Source organism: Macaca fascicularis, chromosome 6, assembly GCF_037993035.2.
Source record: "Macaca fascicularis isolate 582-1 chromosome 6, T2T-MFA8v1.1".
Lineage (NCBI taxonomy): Eukaryota > Metazoa > Chordata > Mammalia > Primates > Cercopithecidae > Macaca > Macaca fascicularis.
In genome coordinates, this window is record NC_088380.1 from 134,990,234 (window position 1) to 135,011,785 (window position 21,552).

At 36.0% G+C, this 21,552-nt stretch overlaps 1 protein-coding gene across 1 annotated transcript in view; it reads right to left on the minus strand.

Annotated features, from left to right (window-relative positions):
- FBN2 (fibrillin 2) overlaps positions 1-21,552 on the minus strand; it is a 269,644-nt gene that overhangs the window by 139,615 nt on the left and 108,477 nt on the right. The window contains exon 8 of the mRNA XM_005557677.4: positions 4,376-4,501. Coding sequence (XP_005557734.3) covers positions 4,376-4,501 — 126 coding nt within the window. The remainder of the gene's footprint in view (positions 1-4,375; positions 4,502-21,552) is intronic.

A 21,552-nucleotide genomic window follows, 5' to 3' on the forward strand; every position in this document is an offset into this window, starting at 1 on the left:
TAATTTTTTCTCATGTATGGAAAACACATACATATTCCAAATATAGTACAGTTATTCAAAACATTTCTAAGCTGCTTACTTAATTATAACCTGGTTTTGTAATTCTGGAGAGCCATTCTCCCTTCCCTAGAGAATCCCCTTTGTTCCTAGTGTTCAGGATGTTGATAGTGAAATGAATGGGACTTCTGGTTAGCGCAAGACTTAGCTTTCCGAACCCCAAGTTAGCTCATGCCTTATGAGCATCCAGGACCGTAATTCAGTGGCACAACATCATGTCCAAAGAGATGCCAAAGGCTGCAAGGCCGCCATAATCAACGAAGTTCTTACATCAATATCATCTCATTCATTCATTGTTTTTTTCTGTTTGTTCACAAAATATTTACAGAGCACAAACTTTTATGCAAGATGCTTATTACATAAAGTCCAGGGTCCATGAAGCTTCATAAGACAGGGCCTAACATAGCCCACAGTCTAGCCAGTGAATAACGCACAAGTACCTGTGACAATGCAGTAAACCCTAAAATGAAGCAAATGGAAACATATTATGGGTGGGGCTGATTAATTTTGCCCAAGAAGAAAATGCAGGTTAGGTGAAATGGCTAAAAGGAAAAGCGATACTGGCCAGAGGTCATGGCTCATGCCTTTAAAAATTCCAGCACTCTGGGAGGCTGAGGCAGGTGGATTACCTGAGGTTAGGAGTTCGAGACCAGCCTGGCTCACATGGGAAAACCCTGTCTCTACTAAAAACACAAAAATTAGCCGGCGTAGTGGTGGATGCCTGTAAAACCAGTTACTCAGGAGGCTCAGGTGGGACAATCACTTGAACCCAGGAGGCAGAGGTTGCAGTGAGCTGAGATGGCGCCACTGGATGACACAGCTAGACTCCATCTCAAAAAAAAAAAAAAAAAGAAAGAAAAGTGATACCTAATTTGGGACTTAAAGGATGAGCCGGATTTTAATGAGCATAGAAGGGGAAAATCAAGATGCTTCAGGCAGAGGGGGTACTGTCAGCAAAGGTATGGCAGTGTGGTCGTGTACAGCAATGAGGGAAATATGCGTATGAGGAGGCAAGTGGTTAGAGATGAGTCCGGAATACAAGTTAGGTCAGGTTGTAAAGGGCTCTGGATGTCTGGGTAGAGACTTAGGACTTTATAACATAAGGAGGCAAGAGATAAAAAGAGTTTATCTTAATTTCATGGTAAATCAAAACTTGCATTGAAGAAAAACGACCTTAGTAAATCATTAGGTACACTGGTCTTATCTGAATAAAATGAGGATTCATGCTTCTTTTCCAATGCAAAACAAAAATATGAATGCAAGTTTTGTTTGACTAGAGAAAGATTTTGAAATGTAAGTGAATAAATAAAAAGAAGCAATTTAGAAATGGGAAGTAAAACACTGAAACTTGTTTTGGCAAATTCTGCCTCATAACTAGTTTCATTTCTCTCCATTCTCAAGCCCCCAACCCCGCATTCCAATTTGTTCTCAAAGGCCTTCAATTACTCCACATTGACTACGAAATAAAATAGATGTGCCGTATTTGGTATTTCCCGAACTTCACAATAATAACCTCACTTCCTTCTCCAGTCATATTTCTTCTAGTGATATTCTAGGAGACAAGTTTCCTGAAGCCAGGTTCTACAGCACCCAGACAATAGTGTTCAATGACGACTCCCACGGTGACATTTCTCCTACAGAGTTGAATCTATACCTATTCCAAGCTGATAATTTTGTGTTCGCATATGCATGTGTGCATAAATATATTATTTTCCTATAGAGTTCAAGAAAATCAAGTCAAGTGTAGGTAGTGGCAGTAATTTTCAACCTTAATAGAAAGCTGACAGCCAAATTATACAGTAGTCCTCCCTTATCTGCGGGGAGTACGTTTTAAGATCTCCAGTGGATGCCTGAAACCTTGAGTGGTGCTGAATCCAACTGCTTTCAATTTGAACACGCTTCTGTTCATATCTTCCACCCACAAATTTAATTCCTTTTCCTTCTTAACTACACTTATCACACATTGTGGCTGTAACTTTTGCAGTGTGAGGTACAACAGCAAAACTAACATGAAATTCTTTCTCTTCCTTCGCAATTTCATGGGTAGATTTGTTCTTACCATGGATCTTAGCAACCTCAGCATACGATTTCTTTCCTTGCTAAGTAGAGAACTTCCACCTTTTCACTTAAAAGAAGTACTTTATGGCTTCTCATTTTATATATATCCGAATTGCTAGCATGAATACTCTTGAGTTCAGGGGCCATGATGAAGTATAATAAAGTCACCTGCACACAAGCACTGCGATACTGTTAGCCGGTGTGAAATCTGAGATGGCTACTAAGTGACTAGTGGGTGTGGAGCCTATACAGCATGGACATGCTGGACAAAGGAGGAGTCACATTCTGGATGGGCTGATGTGAAAGTCCACCGTGCTAATCAGAACAGTGCACAATTTAAAATTTATGAATTGTTTATTTCTGGAATGTTCCATCTAATATTTTTGAATAACAGTGGGAATTGTAGAAAACAAAACCATGGAAAGTCAAACCGTGGATAAGGGGGAACTAGGGTATTAAATGAATCAAACTTACTATGCAGTGAGCCAGCTGGCAACAGTGACCCTAAAATAGTTTATTTGCTCAATTGTACAGACTTAATATTTCACAAAAAATGATTTACCTAATGCAAGATAGGAACTCTGATTCATCTGTAAAATACAAATAATTCTCATTCAAAGACATGACATGAGGCTTCCAATAGACATGTTACTTCTCAAAGCAGGCTGTTAGCATGACAGTGAAGAAACCACTCATGCTGGAGGCCCTGACATCTAGCCACAGCATCTCCACAGCCTTAAAGTGGGTAAGTGGCAGTTTAGTGTCACACTAGCACAGAGGTTGGAGTCAGACAGGTCAGGATTTGAATCCTGGTGCCATTCATTGGCTGAAAAACACTGGGTAAGTCACTTAACCTCTCTAAACCATATTTCTTTTATCTGTAAATTTGGAGTAACCATACTTATCTCACAGGGCTATGATAAGGACCATATGACATATTATATAGGTCCAGAGCAGGCATATCCTCCTGCTCCTCTTAATAAGAATAACAATGAAGAATATTTTACTGGACACTTATTAGAAGAAACTGAAGCGTAGAGAAGATGGTAGCTTGCCTGACTCTTCACAGCTATGAGATAATGAGGTAGTGGAGAAGCCCAGTGCCTTACACATGGTGTGTGTAGTATCTTAAATGATAGCTGTTATTTTTACTACTAGCACTGTTTCTTCTATTACTAGGCTTCTACTGTTATTTATGATGACAATATGGCATTCTGAAGGCAGGATTTGTATCTCTTATGTTCACTGTTGGATGACCTGATATATCAGTACATTTAATCAAATGAATTCAGGCCATAGTCCTTTTATTGGTGGCCTAGGACTTCTAGCTTACATCCTTGACTCTGTATTTCCATCTCATCAACCCATTTCTCTTGGGCGCATAAGAATCATTAGGGAATCATCAAGACCTACAGAGATTCTGGCAGTTAGCTTGCTGACATACTAATTGCCTGGTTTTGGGAGAGAGAGAGACACTGCCCAAACTGCCACCCTCTAGTAGACCAAACAAAACCATTCTTTAAGTATCAGATTAATTGCCCTAATTCCTGCACTACATGAATCTTTAGTGCCAGTAAAGGTAACAGTGCATCTTTTTTCCTCTCTTTCTACCTATTGTCAGCTTAAAATTGTAACAGACTAGGTTAAATGCTCAGGAAGAGAAATGTGAGGGTAGCTCACTGTGCTGTGATTATGTATCAAAACACACTTCATAATCTCTATGCTTACAATAAGACAAATGTCTAAGCCTTGCTCAATAACAGATTACCTTCGCCATGACTGTGAAGCACTATTTCATCTTTCTAAATAAACAAGGGAGAGTATACAATGGTTTTAATTTGAATATATTTAAACACAAAATTAAAGGTGTCTTTTTTGCATAGTAACTATTTTCAATAGAATAAACAAGTTCTAAGTAAATAAGATGTTGACTACATTCATGATTCATAGCAACAAAAGAACCTTTAATTACTGCATTCTGTCTCCCAATGCAGACTTTAAAAAATTTTTCTCATGCCTTTGTGTCTTTTTTTATTCCCAAAATGACTTGGACAACATAAAACAAACTCGGCTTCTGAAACTGAAGTCTTTGCAAAGAGTACTTGGTCTATCAATCCCCCAATGCTGGTACGGTTTACATTAAACAACTCATTCAGCCATTTCCTCAATATTTTATAATCATTGCCATCTTAATGCCTGTTTGGGCTGTTTTGTCATTATAAAGACCCAGTGTATTGAGCCTTCAAAATGCGAGGCTTACCGATGCACCGAGAGCCATCTGTTGAGGTTACATATCCACGTGGACAAACACAAAAATAGCTTCCCACGGTGTTGGAACATTCGCCAGTTTCACATATCCCAGGAATGATGCTGCACTCATCAATGTCTAATCAAGGGAAGAAGGAGAAGATGATTGAGAAAGGCCTTCATTAAAAAGCTTTTAAAAGAGATTTTTTTTTTTTTTAAGAGTCTGAGAGCATTCATGGTTGATTAGGTCAGATCATATAACCCTGAAGATACTCTTGTTTTAGGCCCCAAAGAATTTCTCACACATATCTATGGGAACTGAGATGAAAGTAAACTCCCATGGCAGTTAAAACAAGGCCAACTAAAGCAGAACTCTATATCCTTTTTTAAAAATGCAATTTAAATTGGAAATAAGTAAAGATGTCAATGTTTTAGTTTCCATTCTACATCAACTAGGGAATTATCCTACTAGAGGCTTAAAAACACACATAAATGGATTACATTTTAAAATATAGAATAACTGTATTTGAAAATGTATAACTAATTTTCACACTATTTGAAGCAATGAAGAGTGGCAAATATTTTTTTTTTAAACTTGGCTTCAGGATATGTTTTTGTACTTACATTTGAATATGGGTGTATTTGACATTCTGGGAATAACTTTAATCTAAAATAATACAGAAACATGGTAAAGGGCAAAAACTTGGGAGGCTTTGGGAAGTGTCCAGTTTTCCTATTGTACCTCCCTACATTTATCCATTCAGCATACTCAATGCTGGAAATAGTCTATTTCCTTTCCCATTAATGAAAACTCTGCTTTCTTTAAAATTATCCCTAAAGCAGAAAACCCAGTCATTTATATAAACTTTTAATGTACTTCTCTTCTAGTTCAGTAAGCAGAGAGAGGTGGAAAGTCTAACAAAGCTGCAATTAGGGATAACTGGGAGCTAATTGCTAATACATTTAAAAAGGAAATGAGTCATTGTGAGAAAAATTCAGCCAAAATCCTGGGAGGTGGCTGTCTTTTTTAAGGAACAGAGGTAGCAAAAGCCAGTAACTAGAACAAACAACAATAAAAGCCATACATATAGATAATTACTGAAAAGTCAAAGTAAGCTGACTTTAGTTTCTCTTTTTTCAGTTGCATTTGTTCTTTTAAAATGTCCAATAAAAAAGGAAAAATAATTATATTCTTATTATAAACACACAAAATATTTTTAACCCCACACTTAAAAAGAAAAAGGTTGCCAATGCCTTTCTTACATTCTTTTATTGGTCTATTCATTATTTTTTTCCATTTATTCTGACAAGTCACTCTTGCCTACAAGCTTTATCATGAAATAACTCTATCATGATAGAAGCTTCTATCATGATAAATAACTTTATCATGAAATAAAAAACATCTGTGTTTTCTTGGTATGTTCTTATAAAAAAAAGTTACCAGATTCAGACATTCTCTGAAATAGTATCTTCATTTGAGGCTTAACACTTAGCCACTGAAAGCACAGAGGTACAAATCAAAAATCTACCAATTTCCCAAGAGAGATCAGAATTCTAACATGAATTGACTACATGAGAGTAAATACAAAATGTGGTCAAAGAACTGCCATCAGACTTAATCCAACAAAATAAAACCATGTGTGCAAAATTAGGACCTGTTGCATCCTGTGTTGCTATCTTAGTGCAGTGCATCTTAATACAACTGAGCATGGATTCAGAAGAGAGATGAAACTAAACAGCTGTACTTTAATTACAACATAAACTTATCATCACCTCTGGATAAGAGAAAAAAAAAAAGAAAGAAAAGATGGATACAAGGTAAAGCAAGCATTAAAAAAGTGAAGAACTAAAACTTGCCTTCTCACTCTCTTAACATCTAAAATTATATGAATTATCGAGGTGCTTATGGAGCCCAGGATTTATGCAAAATATTAAACATTAAGAGACTCAACTTCTTCATTTAAACATTGGCTTTTATTCTAGGCATTTCCTTTCATAATAAAGAACTTCCCTAAACCCTAGTCTTAAAACTCTTCCTGACAATAAAAAGAATAGAAAATTAAAAGATGTTTGGCATTTTCTTTTTTTGGAGAAAAAAATCTGGGACACAGAAGAACATGTGGAATGACATTAAATTTGTGGGTTTTGTGTTAAAAGTTTTATTGTGCAAAAAAAAAAAAAAAAAAAAAAACCTTTGTGTTTCACAATTCTCCTTATAATTGAGTAGGAAGCCTAAAAGGTTAGCTTCAAAATAATTATATATAAAAGGCTCTCCATTTTTGTATAAAAAATAGAAATTCTTTTATTTTTGGGCTAGACATCTACCATATTTTAAAAATTAAAAAATAAGGTGCTTTTTTAAAACAACAACAACAACAACAAAATCCCAAAATACTGACCAAAACCCCTGCATTTTAATACAGTGATGCCCTGTTAAGGCGGGAGAGTTCCCTTGAGCCCCTCGCGGGACTTGAGACAGGGGTGGCTTGTTTACTTGGCTGCCATCCTCAAACCCTTTGCGGGAGGGGAGCACATAAGTGAGCAGGTACAAGAGCCAGGGTGAGTGTTTCTGGATGCTGGCAGAACATATCCTGTACCAGCCCAAGGCAGTGTCTAGGTGTTGCTGGCGACCTCTGGAGCCCCAGAAGGTGTCTGTTACAAACAATGCTCTTTTAGCTTTGCCATTCACAGATGGCTTAAATGTTAAAAAGCTCAGTGCCTAGTGTGTCCCAAATTCTTGTCTGCCATCCAGGGAGAATCAGGTCAAGTGAAGGAACTGAAGGATGGTGTATGCAGAGGATTTTATTGAGCAATGGAAGTGGCTTTCAGTGGGATGGGGAGCTGGAAAGGGGATAGAGTGGGAAGATCACCTTCCCCTGGCGTTTGGCCATCCACACCTGAACTCCTCTCCAACCGCAGTCTCTGATGTCCAGCTGCCTCTTCTCCTCTTAACATTCAGACGCTTCTTCTCTCCTACCTTGCCATAGTGCTCTGCTCCTTTGCCAGTGGAGCTTGGGGTTTTTATGGATACAGGGTAGGGGGTGTGGCAGACCAGGGTGGTTTTGGAAAAGGCAACATTCGGGCAGGAAAACAGGAATTCATGTTCTCATTTAGGGTCACAGGTCCAGGCTTGAGGGTGGAGCCCTTGCCAGGGACTCCCACCCCTGTCTTTGACTCAGGATTTCCCTGCCTCCTGTCTGTATCACAGTGTTTATCCATCAATTTAAGTTTAGCATTAACATTTATGTTCAGAAGGATACATGCATTTAGCTCTTTTGAATATTACTTCTTCAATACTGTATGTCATAATCAGATTTGGAAGTAGCATCTCCAAAAATATAAAGCGTATGTTACCTATGTATAAACAAGTGTGCCTAAAGATGACAAGTCTGCTCATGGGAAAAAGCAGAGTCTTAACAATGGGAATTGGTTTCATCCATGTTCTGTACACTGAATATACTGCCACCCATCTCTCCTTGACCTTTTTTTGAAACTATATCAGTTTGCAGCTTTGGTCTGCAAATATCAGAAAAACTGATTTAAACTGATATAAGTCAGAAATTTAATAGCTGTCATATCTGAAGTCCGGAAGTGGTTTCAACCAATGTGTCTGCCTCAGTTTCTGTGAGATATGTTCAGCTAGGCCTTCCTCTGTATTTTGACTTGAGCTGCCTTCCCTGATGGGAGCAAAATGGATACAGCAGGTTTAGGCTATTCCTTTGACTGGGACATCTAGTGGAAGACAGTGTCTTTTCTAGTGCTCTGTCCTGAGAGGAAGAAAACTTTTTCCTGAAGCCCCCAGAAAATCATCCCTTTTGTCCTAATGTCTTGAATTGGGTCACATGCTAATTTTTGAATGATTCCTCTGGACAGGAAAATGTTCTGATTGGTACAGGCCTGGAGTCCTGAACCAATTTGTGTGGCCAGTGGAGTGAAGTTAGCTTCCAACTAATAAACAACAACAACAACAACAAACAGCATGGGCAACTGGGTCTGAAAATACACCACAGTTGAAGAATGCAGAGTGTACCAGAATAGCTGGGAAATGGATGGACAATAAGCTTAGCTAGTTAGGCTTATACTAAATCCTAAAGAGCCAAGCCAAGGACTGTGGCTTTTATTCTGAAGGTGATGAATAGTGTCTATGAAGGAGTTTAAACAAAAGAATTACATAAGCAAATCAGTATTTTAGAAAGACAGTCCTTGTGGTTAATGTGGACAGATGATATAATAGTCCAGGGATAAATGTTGAGAGCTTGAAGTAAGGCTTTATGATGAGGAAGGGAACATATATTCGGAGATAATTTGAAGGAAAAATCGACAGGAAGGACTTTGCCACCAGAAAGAAATCTCATGCTACTATTTTGATTGACAAGGATGATGACATAGTGCTATTAACAAAGAATGGAACACAAATGGAAGAACACATTTTACAGTTAAGTTGAGCTTTGGACATTTTGATCCTGAGATATTTGAAAGAAACCAGTAAAAATTCTAATCTACAGAGCTAAAAATTTGGGTATGAAACTTAGCAAAGAGGTAAGTTATAAAGATGGACATTTGTGGTTTATCACCAAGTATAAAGATTGCCTTTGAAGTTATGGCAACATATGAGATTTCCAAAGAAGACAAATGAAAAGACCGGAATTGAAGGAGGGAACCATGATACTCATCAACATCTAAGAAAAAGTCAGAGGAAGAAAAGCAGAACAGGAGTCTGGGAAGGAAGGATCATGGAGGAAGGAGGAAGAATGTGAAGAATGGAGGCGGAGGAAGATCACTGTGGAAACAGGGGGATTGTCAAGTGTGACTTCAAAGGCAAAAAAAAAGAAAGACTGGGAAGTCTTTGGTAATGTGAAGACTCCGAACACAGGTTTTTTTTTAAAAAACGAAATCCAATCTAAACAAAACCATCTGACAGATTTCTGACTGCCAAACCACATAACCTCATATTTGCCAACCGATATTTCCTGTAAATCTTACACTAAACAGAATATAATGAATAATTTGATAAGTAGTGATAACGTGATCTCAGATATCACTGAATTCTAAGAACTCCCTAGAGAGAATGTCCATTCTTATAGGTACATGTCACAGAAAAAAGCTGTCCATGTAACAATTACGTTACAGAAACTTAGTATAAATAAAACAAGAAATTTTGTTTTAAAAACGTGTTCTTAGAACATTTTGTTTCCATTGATACCAAGAACTATACATATTTGGAATATTCTGTAAAATATATTTTTGATACAGAAAAAAAGGAAGCATATTTTTGCATACACTAAACTTCTACTTATTCGTATACTGTTTGACATTAGGAAAATTCATGGTTGAAGTGTTAAGTGCAGTAATTTGCTACCTATTTCCAGCTTTTCTAAAGACAACAGGCAATATCAATATTATAAATTGCAATGGAAAATTGATGTCTGCTTTCCTCTTTTCAGATTTCAAAAGCATGGTGTGTATCAACTGTATTCAGAATTTCATTGTATATTTATAAACAGCTTTACTGAGATATGATTCAAATGCCACACAATTCACACATTTAAAGTGTAAAACTCAAATGATTTTAGTATAGTCACAAGGCTGTGCAGCCATAACTACAATCTGATTTCAGAATATTTTCATCCCCCCGAAGGAAATTCCAGCCTATTAGCAATCATTCTTCCTATTCCTCTCGAAGCCCTAGGCAACCACCGATCTCATTTCTGTTTCTACACATTTGTTTATTCTGGACATTTCATATAAATAGAATCATAAAATATGTGGTCCTTTGTGTCTGGGTTCTTTCACTTAGTTTATGTTTTCAAGGTTCATTCATGTTGGGGCATGTATCAGCACTTCATTCCTTTTAATTGCTAAATAATATTCTGTTGTATGGATATACCACAGTTTATCCATTCATCAGTCAATGAATACCTGGGTTATTTCCATTTTTTAATTTTTGGCTATTATAAATAAAGTTGCCATGAACATTCAGGTATTCATTTTGTGTAGACATATGTTTTCATTTCTCTTAGATATATACCTAGAAGTGGAATTGCTGAGTCCTATAGTAATTCTGTTTAACTTGCTGAGGAACTGACAAATTGTTTTTCAAAGCAGCTGTAATAATTTACATCCCCACTAGCAATGTATGAGGGTTTTCCTCATACACACCACATCCTTACCTTCATTCATTATTATCTGCTTTCTTTTTGCTTGTAGGTCTGAAGTGGTATCACATTATAACTTAGTTTGCATTTTCCTAATGGTTAATAATGATGAGCACATTTTCATGTGCTTATTTGCCTTTTGCATATTGACTTTGGAGAAATATCTGTTCAATTCCTTTGCCCAGTTTTTAATTAAGTTACTTATGTTTTTAACTAATGAGTTACAAAAATTCTTCACATATGTCCCACGTTATATGATTTGCCTCTGAATTTTCATGTGAACTTTTAAAAAAAGTTTTCATTAATATATAATATTTGCACAGTTTTATGGGACATGTGACATTTAGTTACATGCACAGAATGCATAATGATCAAGTCAGGGCATTTACGGTATCCCTCACATCTTGACTATCATTTTTATGTGTTAAAAATATTTCAAGTCCTTTCTTCTAGTTATTTTGAAATATAAAATACCTTGTTGTTAACTATAGTCACTCTACTCTGTTATCAAACATTGGAACTTATTCCTTCTATCTAACTGTATGTTTGTACCCATTAAGTAACTTCTCTTCATCCTCCACTATGGTCAAACATCCTTCCCAGCCTTTGGCAACTCTTATTCTACTCTCTCACTCCATGAGATCAATTTTTATCAACATCTGAGTGAGATCATGAAATACTTTCTTTACATAGCTAACTCATGTCACTTAACAAAAATACCCTCCAGTTCTACCCATGTTGCTGCAGTTGACAGTATTTTATTCTTTTTTAATAACCAAGTAGTATTTCATTGTGTATATATAATCACATTTTTAAATCCATTCATCCAGTGATGAATGCTTAGGTTGATTCCGTATCTTTGCTCTGGTGAAAAGTGCTGCTATAAACATGATGGTGCAGGTGTCCCTTTGATATAATAATTTCCTTTGAATAAATGCTCTGTAGTGGAATTGCTGAATCACATGGGAGTTTTATTTGTAATTTTCTGAGAAATATCCATACTGTTTTCCATATTCGTTGTACCAATTTACATTACCACCAACAGGGTATAAGAGCTCCCTTTTCTCCACATCCTCACCAGCATCTGTTATTTTCTGTCTTTTTAATAATAGTGATTTTAACTGGAATAAGATGATATCTCATTGTAATTTTGATTTGCATGTCTCTCGTGATTAGTAATACTGAGCATTTTTTCATTTGTATGACTTCTTCTGAAAATGTTCATAGTTTGCACTTTTTTTTTTTAGACGGAGTTTTGCTCTTGTTGCCCAGGCTGGAGTGCAATGGGATGATCTCGGCTCAGCACAACCTCCATCTCCCAGCTCAAGCAATTCTCCTGCCTCAGTCTCCCAAGTAACTGGGATTATAGGCATGTGCCACCACATCCAGCTAATTTTGTATTTTTAGTAGAGATGGGGTTTCTCCATGTTGATCAGGCTGGTCTCAAATTCCCGAACTCAGGTGATCTGCCTGCCTCAGCCTCCCAAAGTGTTGGGATTACAGGCGTGAGCCACTGAGCCCAGCCCCATAGTTTGCAAATATTTTATTCAATTTAACAGGACTGACTCTTCACTCTGTGGATTATTTCTTTGCTGTGCAGAAGCTTTTCAGTTTAACAGAGTCCCATTTGTCAATTTTTGTTTTTGTTGCCTGTGCTTTTGAGTCGTAGTCATAAAATCCTTGCCAAGACAACGTCCTGGAGTTTTTCCCATATGCCTTCTTCTAGTAGTTTTACCGTTTCAGGTCTTATGTTTAGGTTTTAATCCATCTTGAGTTAATTTTTGTATATGGTGAGAGATAGGGGTCTAGTTCCATTCTACTGCATTCGGATATCCAGTTTTCCCAGCACCGTTTATTGAAAAGGATGTCCATTCCTCAATGTGTTTTTGGTACCTTTGGTAAAAATCAGTTGACTGAAAATAGGTGGATTTATTTCTGGGTTCTCTATTCTGTTTCACTGGTCTAGTATCTGTTTTTATGCAAGTACTATGCTGTTTTGGTTACTACAGCCTTGTAATATATTTTTGAAGTCAGGTGAGTGTGATGCCTCCATTGATTCTATAGGAATTTTAGGATTGCTTGTTCTAATTCTGTGAAAAATGACATTCATATTTTGATAGCAATTGCACTGAATCTGAAGATTGTTTTGGGTAACATGATCATTTTAATAATATTAATTCTTCTGATCTATAAGCATGGGATGTCTTTCCATTCGTTTGTGTCCTCTTCAATTTATTTCATAAGTGTTTTGCAGTTTTCCTTATGGAAGAATTCACCTCCTCAGTTAAATTTATTCTTAGGTATTTTGTCATTGTTTTTGCAGCTATGGTAAACAGAATTACCTTCTTGAGTTCTTTTTTTAAGCTATTTCATTATTGGTGTATAGAAATGCTACTGATTTTGTATGTTGATTTTTTTATTCTGAAAATTTACTGAATTTATCAGATCTAAGAGTTTTTGGTGCAATTTTTAGGATTTCTAAATATAAGATCATGTCATCTGCAAAGAGAGACTATCTGACTTCCTCTTTTCTAATTTGTATGCTTTTTCTTTCTCTTATCTGATTGCTCTGACTAGGACTTCTGTAATCTGTTTAATATAAGTGGTGAACGTAGTCATCATTGTCTTATTCCAATTCTTGGAGGAAAGGCTTTCAGCTTTTCCCCATTCAGTATGGTGCTATCTGTGAGTGTGTCATACATGGCCTTTATAACGTTGAGGTTATGTTCCCTCTATGCAGTTTGTGGAGGGATTTTTCATGAAGGGATGATGGATTTTATCAAATGCTTTTTCTGCATCTATTGAGATGATAATACGGTTTTTGTCCTTCATTCTGTTGATGTCATGTATAATGTTTATGGATCTGCATATGTTGAACTATCCCTGCATCTCTGGTATAAATCTCATTTGATTGTGTTGTGTTATCTTTTTTGTGTGCTGTTGGATTCATTTTGCTACTATTTTGTTGAGGATTTTTACATCATGTTCATCAGGAATATTGGCCTGTAGTTTTTTTTGGTCACTGTTGTGTCTTTGTCTGGTTTTGTAGAATACATTAAGGACAATACTCCCTTCTTAAAATTTTTTGGAAATAGTTTGAGGAGAATTGGAGTCAGTTCTTCTTTATAAGTTTGGTAGAATTTGGCAGTGAATCCATCCAATCCTGGGCTTTTCTTTGTTGGAAGATGTTTTAGTACTGATTCAGTCTCGTTGCTTATATTGGCTTGTTCCCGTTTTCAATTTCTTCCTGATTCAATCTTGGTGGTTGTATGTGTCCACAGATTTATCTATTTCTTCTAGACTTTCCAGTTTGTTAGTATATAATTGATCATAATAGTCTTTAATAATCTTTTGCATTTCTGTGGTATCAGTTGTTACGTCTCCTTTTTCATTTCTAATTTTGTTTAGTCATCTTAACTAATTTTGTTAGTCATCTCTCCTTTTTATTGATTAGTCTAACTAGCAGTTTATTGATAATGTTTATCTTTTCAGGAAAACCAACTTCTCATTTTGTTGATCCTTTGTATTGTTTTTTCAGTCTCTGTTTTGCTTAGTTTTGCTCTGATCTTTATTTCTTTCCTTCCACTAATTTGGGGTTTGGATTGTTCTTGCTTTTCTAGTTCCTTGAGGTGCATCATTAATTGTTTTATTTAAAATCTTTGTACTTTTTCTGACCCAGGTACTTATTGCTACAAACTTCCCTCTTAGCATTACTTTTGTTGTGTAACATAGGTTTTGGTATGTTGTGTTTCCATTTTCATTTGTTTCAAGAAATTTTTAAAATTTCCTTATTCATTTCTTCATTGACCCATTGATTTCATTCTTCAATGGTCATTTACGAGCGTGTTGTTGAATTTCCATGTATTTGTAAATTTTTCAATGTTTTTCTTCTTATTGATTTCTTGTTTTATTCTATTGTGATCTGAGAAGATATGTGGTATGATTTTGACTTTTAAAACATTCATTGAGACTTGTTTTGTGGCCTAACATATGGTCTCTATCCTGGAGAATATTCCATGTGCTGGTATGAAAAATGTGTATTTTGGATCCATATGAACTTTAGGATTAGTTCTTCAATTTCTGCAAAAAAGCAAGCTTCAATTTTGACAGAGATTGTGTTGCATTTATAGATTGATTTGGAGAGTACTGCCATCTTAAGAGTATTAAGTCTTTCAATCTTAAGCATGGTGTATATTTCTATTTATTTAGATCATTCTTAATTTAACAAGGCTTTACAGTTTTCAGTGTACAAATCTATCACTTTCTCTGCTAAATTTATTCCTAATCCATTTATTTTTTTAATCCTATTATTAATAAAATCCTTTTCTTAATTTCATTTTCAGAATATTCACTGCCAGTATGAAAATAGCATTCATTTTTGTATATTGATCTTGTACAATTGCAACTTTGTTTAAATCATTCATTGGTTCTAACAGTTTTTAGAGAACACCATAGCCACTTTAGTGGATACCTTATTCACTTCAGTTGTTACCTTGTCCACTAAACATGTGTTATCTACAAATAGAGATAGTTTTACTTCTTTTTTTCCAGTCTGGTTACCTGTTATTTACCTAATTGCATAATTGCCTTGGCTAGAACGTGTAGTACAGTGTTGAAAAGAAATGGTGAGAGTAGACATCCATCTTGTGCCCAATCTTAGGGAAAGCATTAATTCTTTCGCCATTAACTATGTTGTTAGTTGTAGTTTTTCATAGATGCCCTCTATCAAGTGGAGAAAGTTCCTTTCTATTCTTACTTTTTTCCTTTCTATTCTTAATTTTCTGTTCATTGTTATAATACAAAGGTATTGGGTTTTTTTCCAAATGTTTTTGGTTTTTTGCATATATTGAGGTGACCATGGCTTTTGTCTTTTACTTAAATAATATATTACATGACTTAATTTTCAGATGATGAACCAATCTGGCATTCCTGAGATAATTCTCAATTGATAATTATGTATAATAATTTTTTTTTTCTTTTGAGATGGAGTTTTGCTCTTGTTGCGCAGGCTGGAGTGCAATGGCATGATCTTGGCTCACCACAACCTCCGCTTCCTGGGTTCAAGCAATTCTCCTGCCTCAGCCTCCCAGGTAGCTTAGATTACAGCCATGCACCACCACGCCTGGCTAATTTTGTGTTTTTAGTAGAGACGAGGTTTCTTCATGTTGGTCAGGTTGGTCTCGAACTCTCAGCCTCAGGTGATCCGCCCACCTTGGCCTCCCAAAGTGCTGGGATTACAGGCATGAGCCACCACGCCCAGCCAAGGTACAATTCTTTTTATATGGGACTAAATTTGATAATTGACAATGATGTATAGTCTTTTCTATATGGGGCTGGATTTTTTTCTTGATTGTTCAGAGACTTTATATTGTTGGTATTTTTTAAAAAATGTATTTCATGAGTTAAATTCTCATTTTACTTGGGAGAGAGTCTACCAAGATGCGTATATCACCATTCTGGAAGCCTTGTCCTCCCATTCCATGTTCTTTTTAACTGAATTCAGGTTTTCTAATTTAATATGAACCACTAGCCATTGGGAGAGATCTTACTTATTACATTCTTATTATAACCAAGAAAGCTGACATACTAACTTTTCCAGACCAGCCACTTAACATAAAAACTTTTTCCTCTAATACAGAATTTGTTTGTGGGAAAGGGGGCAAACGTAATCCCCAGGATCTTCTTTTGATTTTTTTCCCATACAGCCTAAGAGTATACATCAAGGTGGCAAGGATAGTTATGAAATTTTTGAATTATCGTTGTTTTACCTTCAGCTTCGATAAGCAAATGTTAGTTTTACCTATAGTACAATCACTGATCAAAGATATTTTTATAAAAAAGGGTTGAATCAGACTGAAATTTAAACACACTGAAAATTTAACTTACTGATGTTAATTAAATGGCCATAAAAGGGTATATCTCTCAAATAAATATTTTGTTTGAAATAAAAAGAAACAATAGTTAATGGAAATGATGTTATTCATTGTTTAAAACTCTCAACTTCTCTTCTTTAAAGAAATCAAATAAACAGATATTGATTGGGTATATAGTATTCATTCATGAACTCATTAAGTAATTGCTCATTAATAAGGCCTTTGATTTGCCACATACCAAATACCTAAATGTAAAACAAGGCACAATATGATTTATTCCATCAAAGAAGACTAACAACATGCTATCTCAATTCAATCACGAGAATCAGCAAAAGTTCCTGGCAGACATAGTAACTGATTGATAAAGGCCCCTAAAGAATGGGGTGGAACTTTGGCATGCAGGAAAGACAGGAGGGTGGAGTTCTTCCAGACAGTGGAAATACTATAGCTAAAGTGCAGAGGTAGCCAATTACAGGCATGGATGAGAAATGGGCAGTTTCCCAAGACCTGAGGGCATTTACTTAGAAAACAATAAAACCAGAAAGTTAAGTGACAGGCCTAGAATGCCATTTTCCTTAATCTGTCCTTGCATTATAGGCAAAGAGGAGTGACCGAATCATTAAGCAGGCAAGGAGAGTGATCAGAACTTCACTTTAGGCAAAGATATCTACTAGGGTCAATAAAGATGATCAGGACTGATAAGTCAGGGACAGTAGGGATGATGGCATGGTCTCAATTCCAGCTAATGAAGGTGGGACTGGGAAAGAAAAGAATACATGAAAAAATATCCTGAAAGTAAAAGCAAGAATAGGGGAAAACAGCAGTAACTTTCATTATTGAGCTAATATTAGTAAAATCAATAAATTAAAAAATATATTCTGGGAAAATTAACAGCTTCATGATCAACAATTTGAGTTACTAATATCTAAAAACTGTTGACTGTCTAGAGGAGGTCTTTGCAAGGTGATTGGAATCTATGGGTATATATAGACAGTTGAAACCATCAACGTGGATAAAATCAGTTGAGATGAATAATATAAAATGAAGAGATCACACGAGAAGAAAAATGTTAAAGATAAGTCCTAAGGGGACATATTCATATGAAAGAAGAGAAGCAAGTGAAGATAAAGAAAAGTTAAAACAGCATCACCAGTATTACTGAAAAGCTATTACATTTTAAGGAAGTCAATAGCAGTAGGCAGCATAATAGGCACCCAATGATACCATATTTAGAACCTATCAGTATGTGAGCTTACATGACAAAGAGAATTATGGTTGTTAATCAGCTGATCTTGAGATGCAGAGATAATCCTAGATTATCTGGTCCTCTGTCCAATTTAATTACAAGAATCCTTATCAGTAGAACAAGGAAATAGAGTGTCAGATTCAGAGACAGATTTGAAGATGCTACACTACTGGCTTTAAAGATAGTAGAGGTCACAAGCCAAAGAATGAGGGCAGCCTCTAGAAACTTGAAAAGGCAAAAAAAAAAAAAAAACAAAAACGGATTGTGCCCTAGACACTTCAAAAGGAATGAATCCTGCCAACACCTTGATTTGGGCTTGATTAGGCCATTCTGACTTCTGATCTCTAGAATTGTAAGACAATAAACCGGTTGTTTTAAGCCACAAAGTTTGTGGCAATGTGTTACAGCAGCAAAAGGAAACTAGTATGTTAAGAAAAAATATTTAAGAAGAAACAGAATAAGCAAGAACACCAAATGCAATGAGGGATTCTAGGGAATACAAGCAATTTTACAAAAGGATAAGAAATAAGTAGAAACTTGAGCTAACTGGTATACACTAAGCATTTGGGAAAATTTGCAGTGAAGAAAGGCAGCGAGAAATAGTATAGTGAAAAGTGACTAAAGAGATGAAAGAGTGGTTTTGTGGTTAATGTGTTTTAGGATGGCTTTGTAGGTAAAGAGGAAGAGTCAGGAAAGAGAAGAGATCCCTACTAGAAAATGAACTAACTAATGGCAAGAGTTAAAAGGAGTACAGAAAGGTGATGGAATTAATGTGCAGAGCTGGAACATTCTGCTCTGGAAAAATGTGAAGACACTTCATCAAAGACAGGGGAAATGGAAAATGAGTATGTAGTAATAGAACTGAGGTTGAGTAAGTTCATGTCAGATATCTTTTACTCTTCTCAAGAGAGTAAAATAGAGTACAGATGTTACCAAACTTTACTGTGTGTAAAAATCACATGGAAAGCTTATTAAACATGTAGATTTTGACTTCCCGTCAAAAAGCTTTAGTACTATCCTTTTTACCCAAACACACAGCACTGACAGATGACATATAACAAGAGAAAACAAAAAAAAGATGCAGCTGGTTTCAAAATAAAATATAAATATTTCTTTGGCCCACAAATACTATTGAAAAACAGTGAGCTAAGCTGAAACTACTTGGACTCCTTCTCCAGAAGCCATCAGTGGTGGTCAAGAGACTGGGATTATTCCTGATGACAACATGGTGAGATAAATTCTACAGCCAAAATAGTACAAGATAGTGAGAGAATGCAGAAGAGAAAGGGGCCAGGAAAGACTTCCCTGGGAAAGTGACAGTTAAATTGAAACAGATAAACAGGCCATGAAAATCAAATCGAATATTCTTCTCCAGGCAGAGGGAAGAGCACTCACAAAGGCAAGATGTATTAGTCCATTCTCACACTGCTAACAAAGACATACCCGAGACTGGGTAATTTATAAAGAAAAGAAGCTTAGTGAACTCACAGTTCCACATGGCTGGGGAGGCCTCACAATTATGGCAGAAGACAAAGGAGGAGCAAAGTCTCATCTTACATGGTAGCAGCCAAGAGAGCATGTGTAAGGGAATTCCCCTTTATTAAACCACCAGATCTCATAAGACTTATTGACTCTCAGAAGAACAGCTTGAGAAAACCCACCACCATGATTCAATTACCTCCCACCAGGTCCCTCCCATGACACACGGGGATTATTGCAACTCAACATGAGATTTGGGTGGGGACACAGCCAAACCATATCACAAGGCAAGAGAGAGCATAATTTATTGAAGGAACTAAATAAATCTACCTGTGTCTGAATCAGAATGAGTGGAAAAAAGTTAGGCTAGAGAGGTGAACAGAATGATCAGGCAGGAACTTTAAACAGGAGATCCATGTAGGAAAGTGACATGACTAAACTTGTGATCTAGAAAGGTAGTTGCGCTGCAGTGTAGAGAAAGGATTGCAGTGGAACATGTAGGAGATAGGAGTCCTGAAGAAAAACTGTTTCAGAAATCTAGAAGAGAGACAATAGTGACAAAGGCAGGGAAGTGGATGAATTCAAAATATATTTAGGAAATATATTTAGACTCCATTTAAATGTCTTGGTGATAAAATGGGTGATTTTTACCCAGGTTTGTAACTTGGGAAAGGGAATGAATAATTGTGCCAATTACTGTCATGATGAAGATGAGAAATAATGATAAGATACATGTGGGGTGGGTGTAGTGGGGCTGAAGACTCGGTCTGTGTATGTTGAGTTTGAGATAATTATGGGATGTTTAAAGTATATGTGTCTGGCATACAAACGTAGGTAACTCAGAAGAGAGAGCTGCATTATAGTTTTGGGAGCCAACTGCTTATACATGATTGTTCCGCAGGGATGTTGTAGTAAGATAAAAAATGCAAAAGGTCCATCCAGTGACATTGATGAAATTAGTTTCACTTGACTGGTGAGAATGATCCCTAGATTAGAATGGGTTCGGGAGTAAATCAGAAGAAAGAACACAGAGAATGATTAGGGATAATTCCAAAGTTTGATGTGAACAAGAAGGAAGAGCGAGGGCAGTTACCCAAGGAGAAGATAGAAAGGGAAGGGTATTTTTTAGAATGATGGAAAACACCAAGGGTTGTGCAGAGGATAAAAGCCTGTGGTCTGTCACATTATATCATTATTTTTGCATTATTTCAGGATTTTACTATAGTACAATACATATTCTTTCTTGTCCCTCTTTTCTATTGTTATTAGTCTAAGGAAATACATTGAAAATAGTCTTTGTTAACATTAATGGGAACTAAGGGAACTTTTTAATTAAGAGTTTTTTGTTCACTTAGGCTGAATAATTGCATTTTTGAAAGGCTACTACTGCAGCAAAGTAATGAATGGTTCCCTTTTGGCCTGAAATCAATACTGCATCTTTCTAAACACTAATTTGCAGTAACTCAGGCATGAAGTAATAATGGTGGCAAGAGGCAGCTCCATCACAGTGATTTTTAACATTTAACAGTCTGAAAGCTATCTCTATTTCAAAATACATAAAAGTTACTAGTAACATAATCAAACAATATGAGTTTAAGTATTTGGTATGCATTCCAAAGCAAATATTTCTTGGAAAGCATAGCCATTTGCCAGCAGTAGTTTTTCTTTCTCTCTTTTTCTTTTTCTTTTTTTCTCTCTCTGTCCCTCTCTCTTTTTTGCGGGGAGGTAATTTGCTCAAGTAGAAGTATTTTGTCACCCTTTGTTAGTCCAAATTTAAGACACATTAGGACAAACTTCAAACATAAAACACAGACCTTTAAGACAAGTGAGATCAAGTTATTTATGTTTTAAAATACTGAAGACTTAACATAATGACACTAAGCTTCTGCAGGGGAATATATTTTAACAATATATTGCGGCAAGCTGTGAAAATCACGTCCTCCAGAGTATTTCTTTCCTCCAATCTTCCTCACTTTTCACAATTGCCCTAAACATTTTAAATAAAGGGAAGTTAAATTGAAAGACTCCCTTAATGTTGGGCAAAATCTAAAAATTCAGCAACGCAAAAGTCAGGAAATTCCAAAGTTAAATTTACTATACTTATTTGAACTTGGCAAAGCTGCAAGAATTTAGAACTTGGAATGTAGTATTTAATAGGTAAAATTTAATATTTTCCCATTAAGTATCAGTACATGAAGGTATAATCATAAAATCCTGAGGATTTTAAAATGAATTTTGGCATAATGCAGTAAGAACATTAATTTAAGAAGTCTTGGTCTGTTATCATTACTCTAACGATGCATCTAAAAATCATTTATTTTGTATCTTCTAAATAAATGGCACCAAATGAAAAAGAAATCCGTCCTACATTCCACCATAGAATTAGCATATAAATGAGCATGAGCCTCTGTGTTTTTCATGCTTATTACCATAAAAA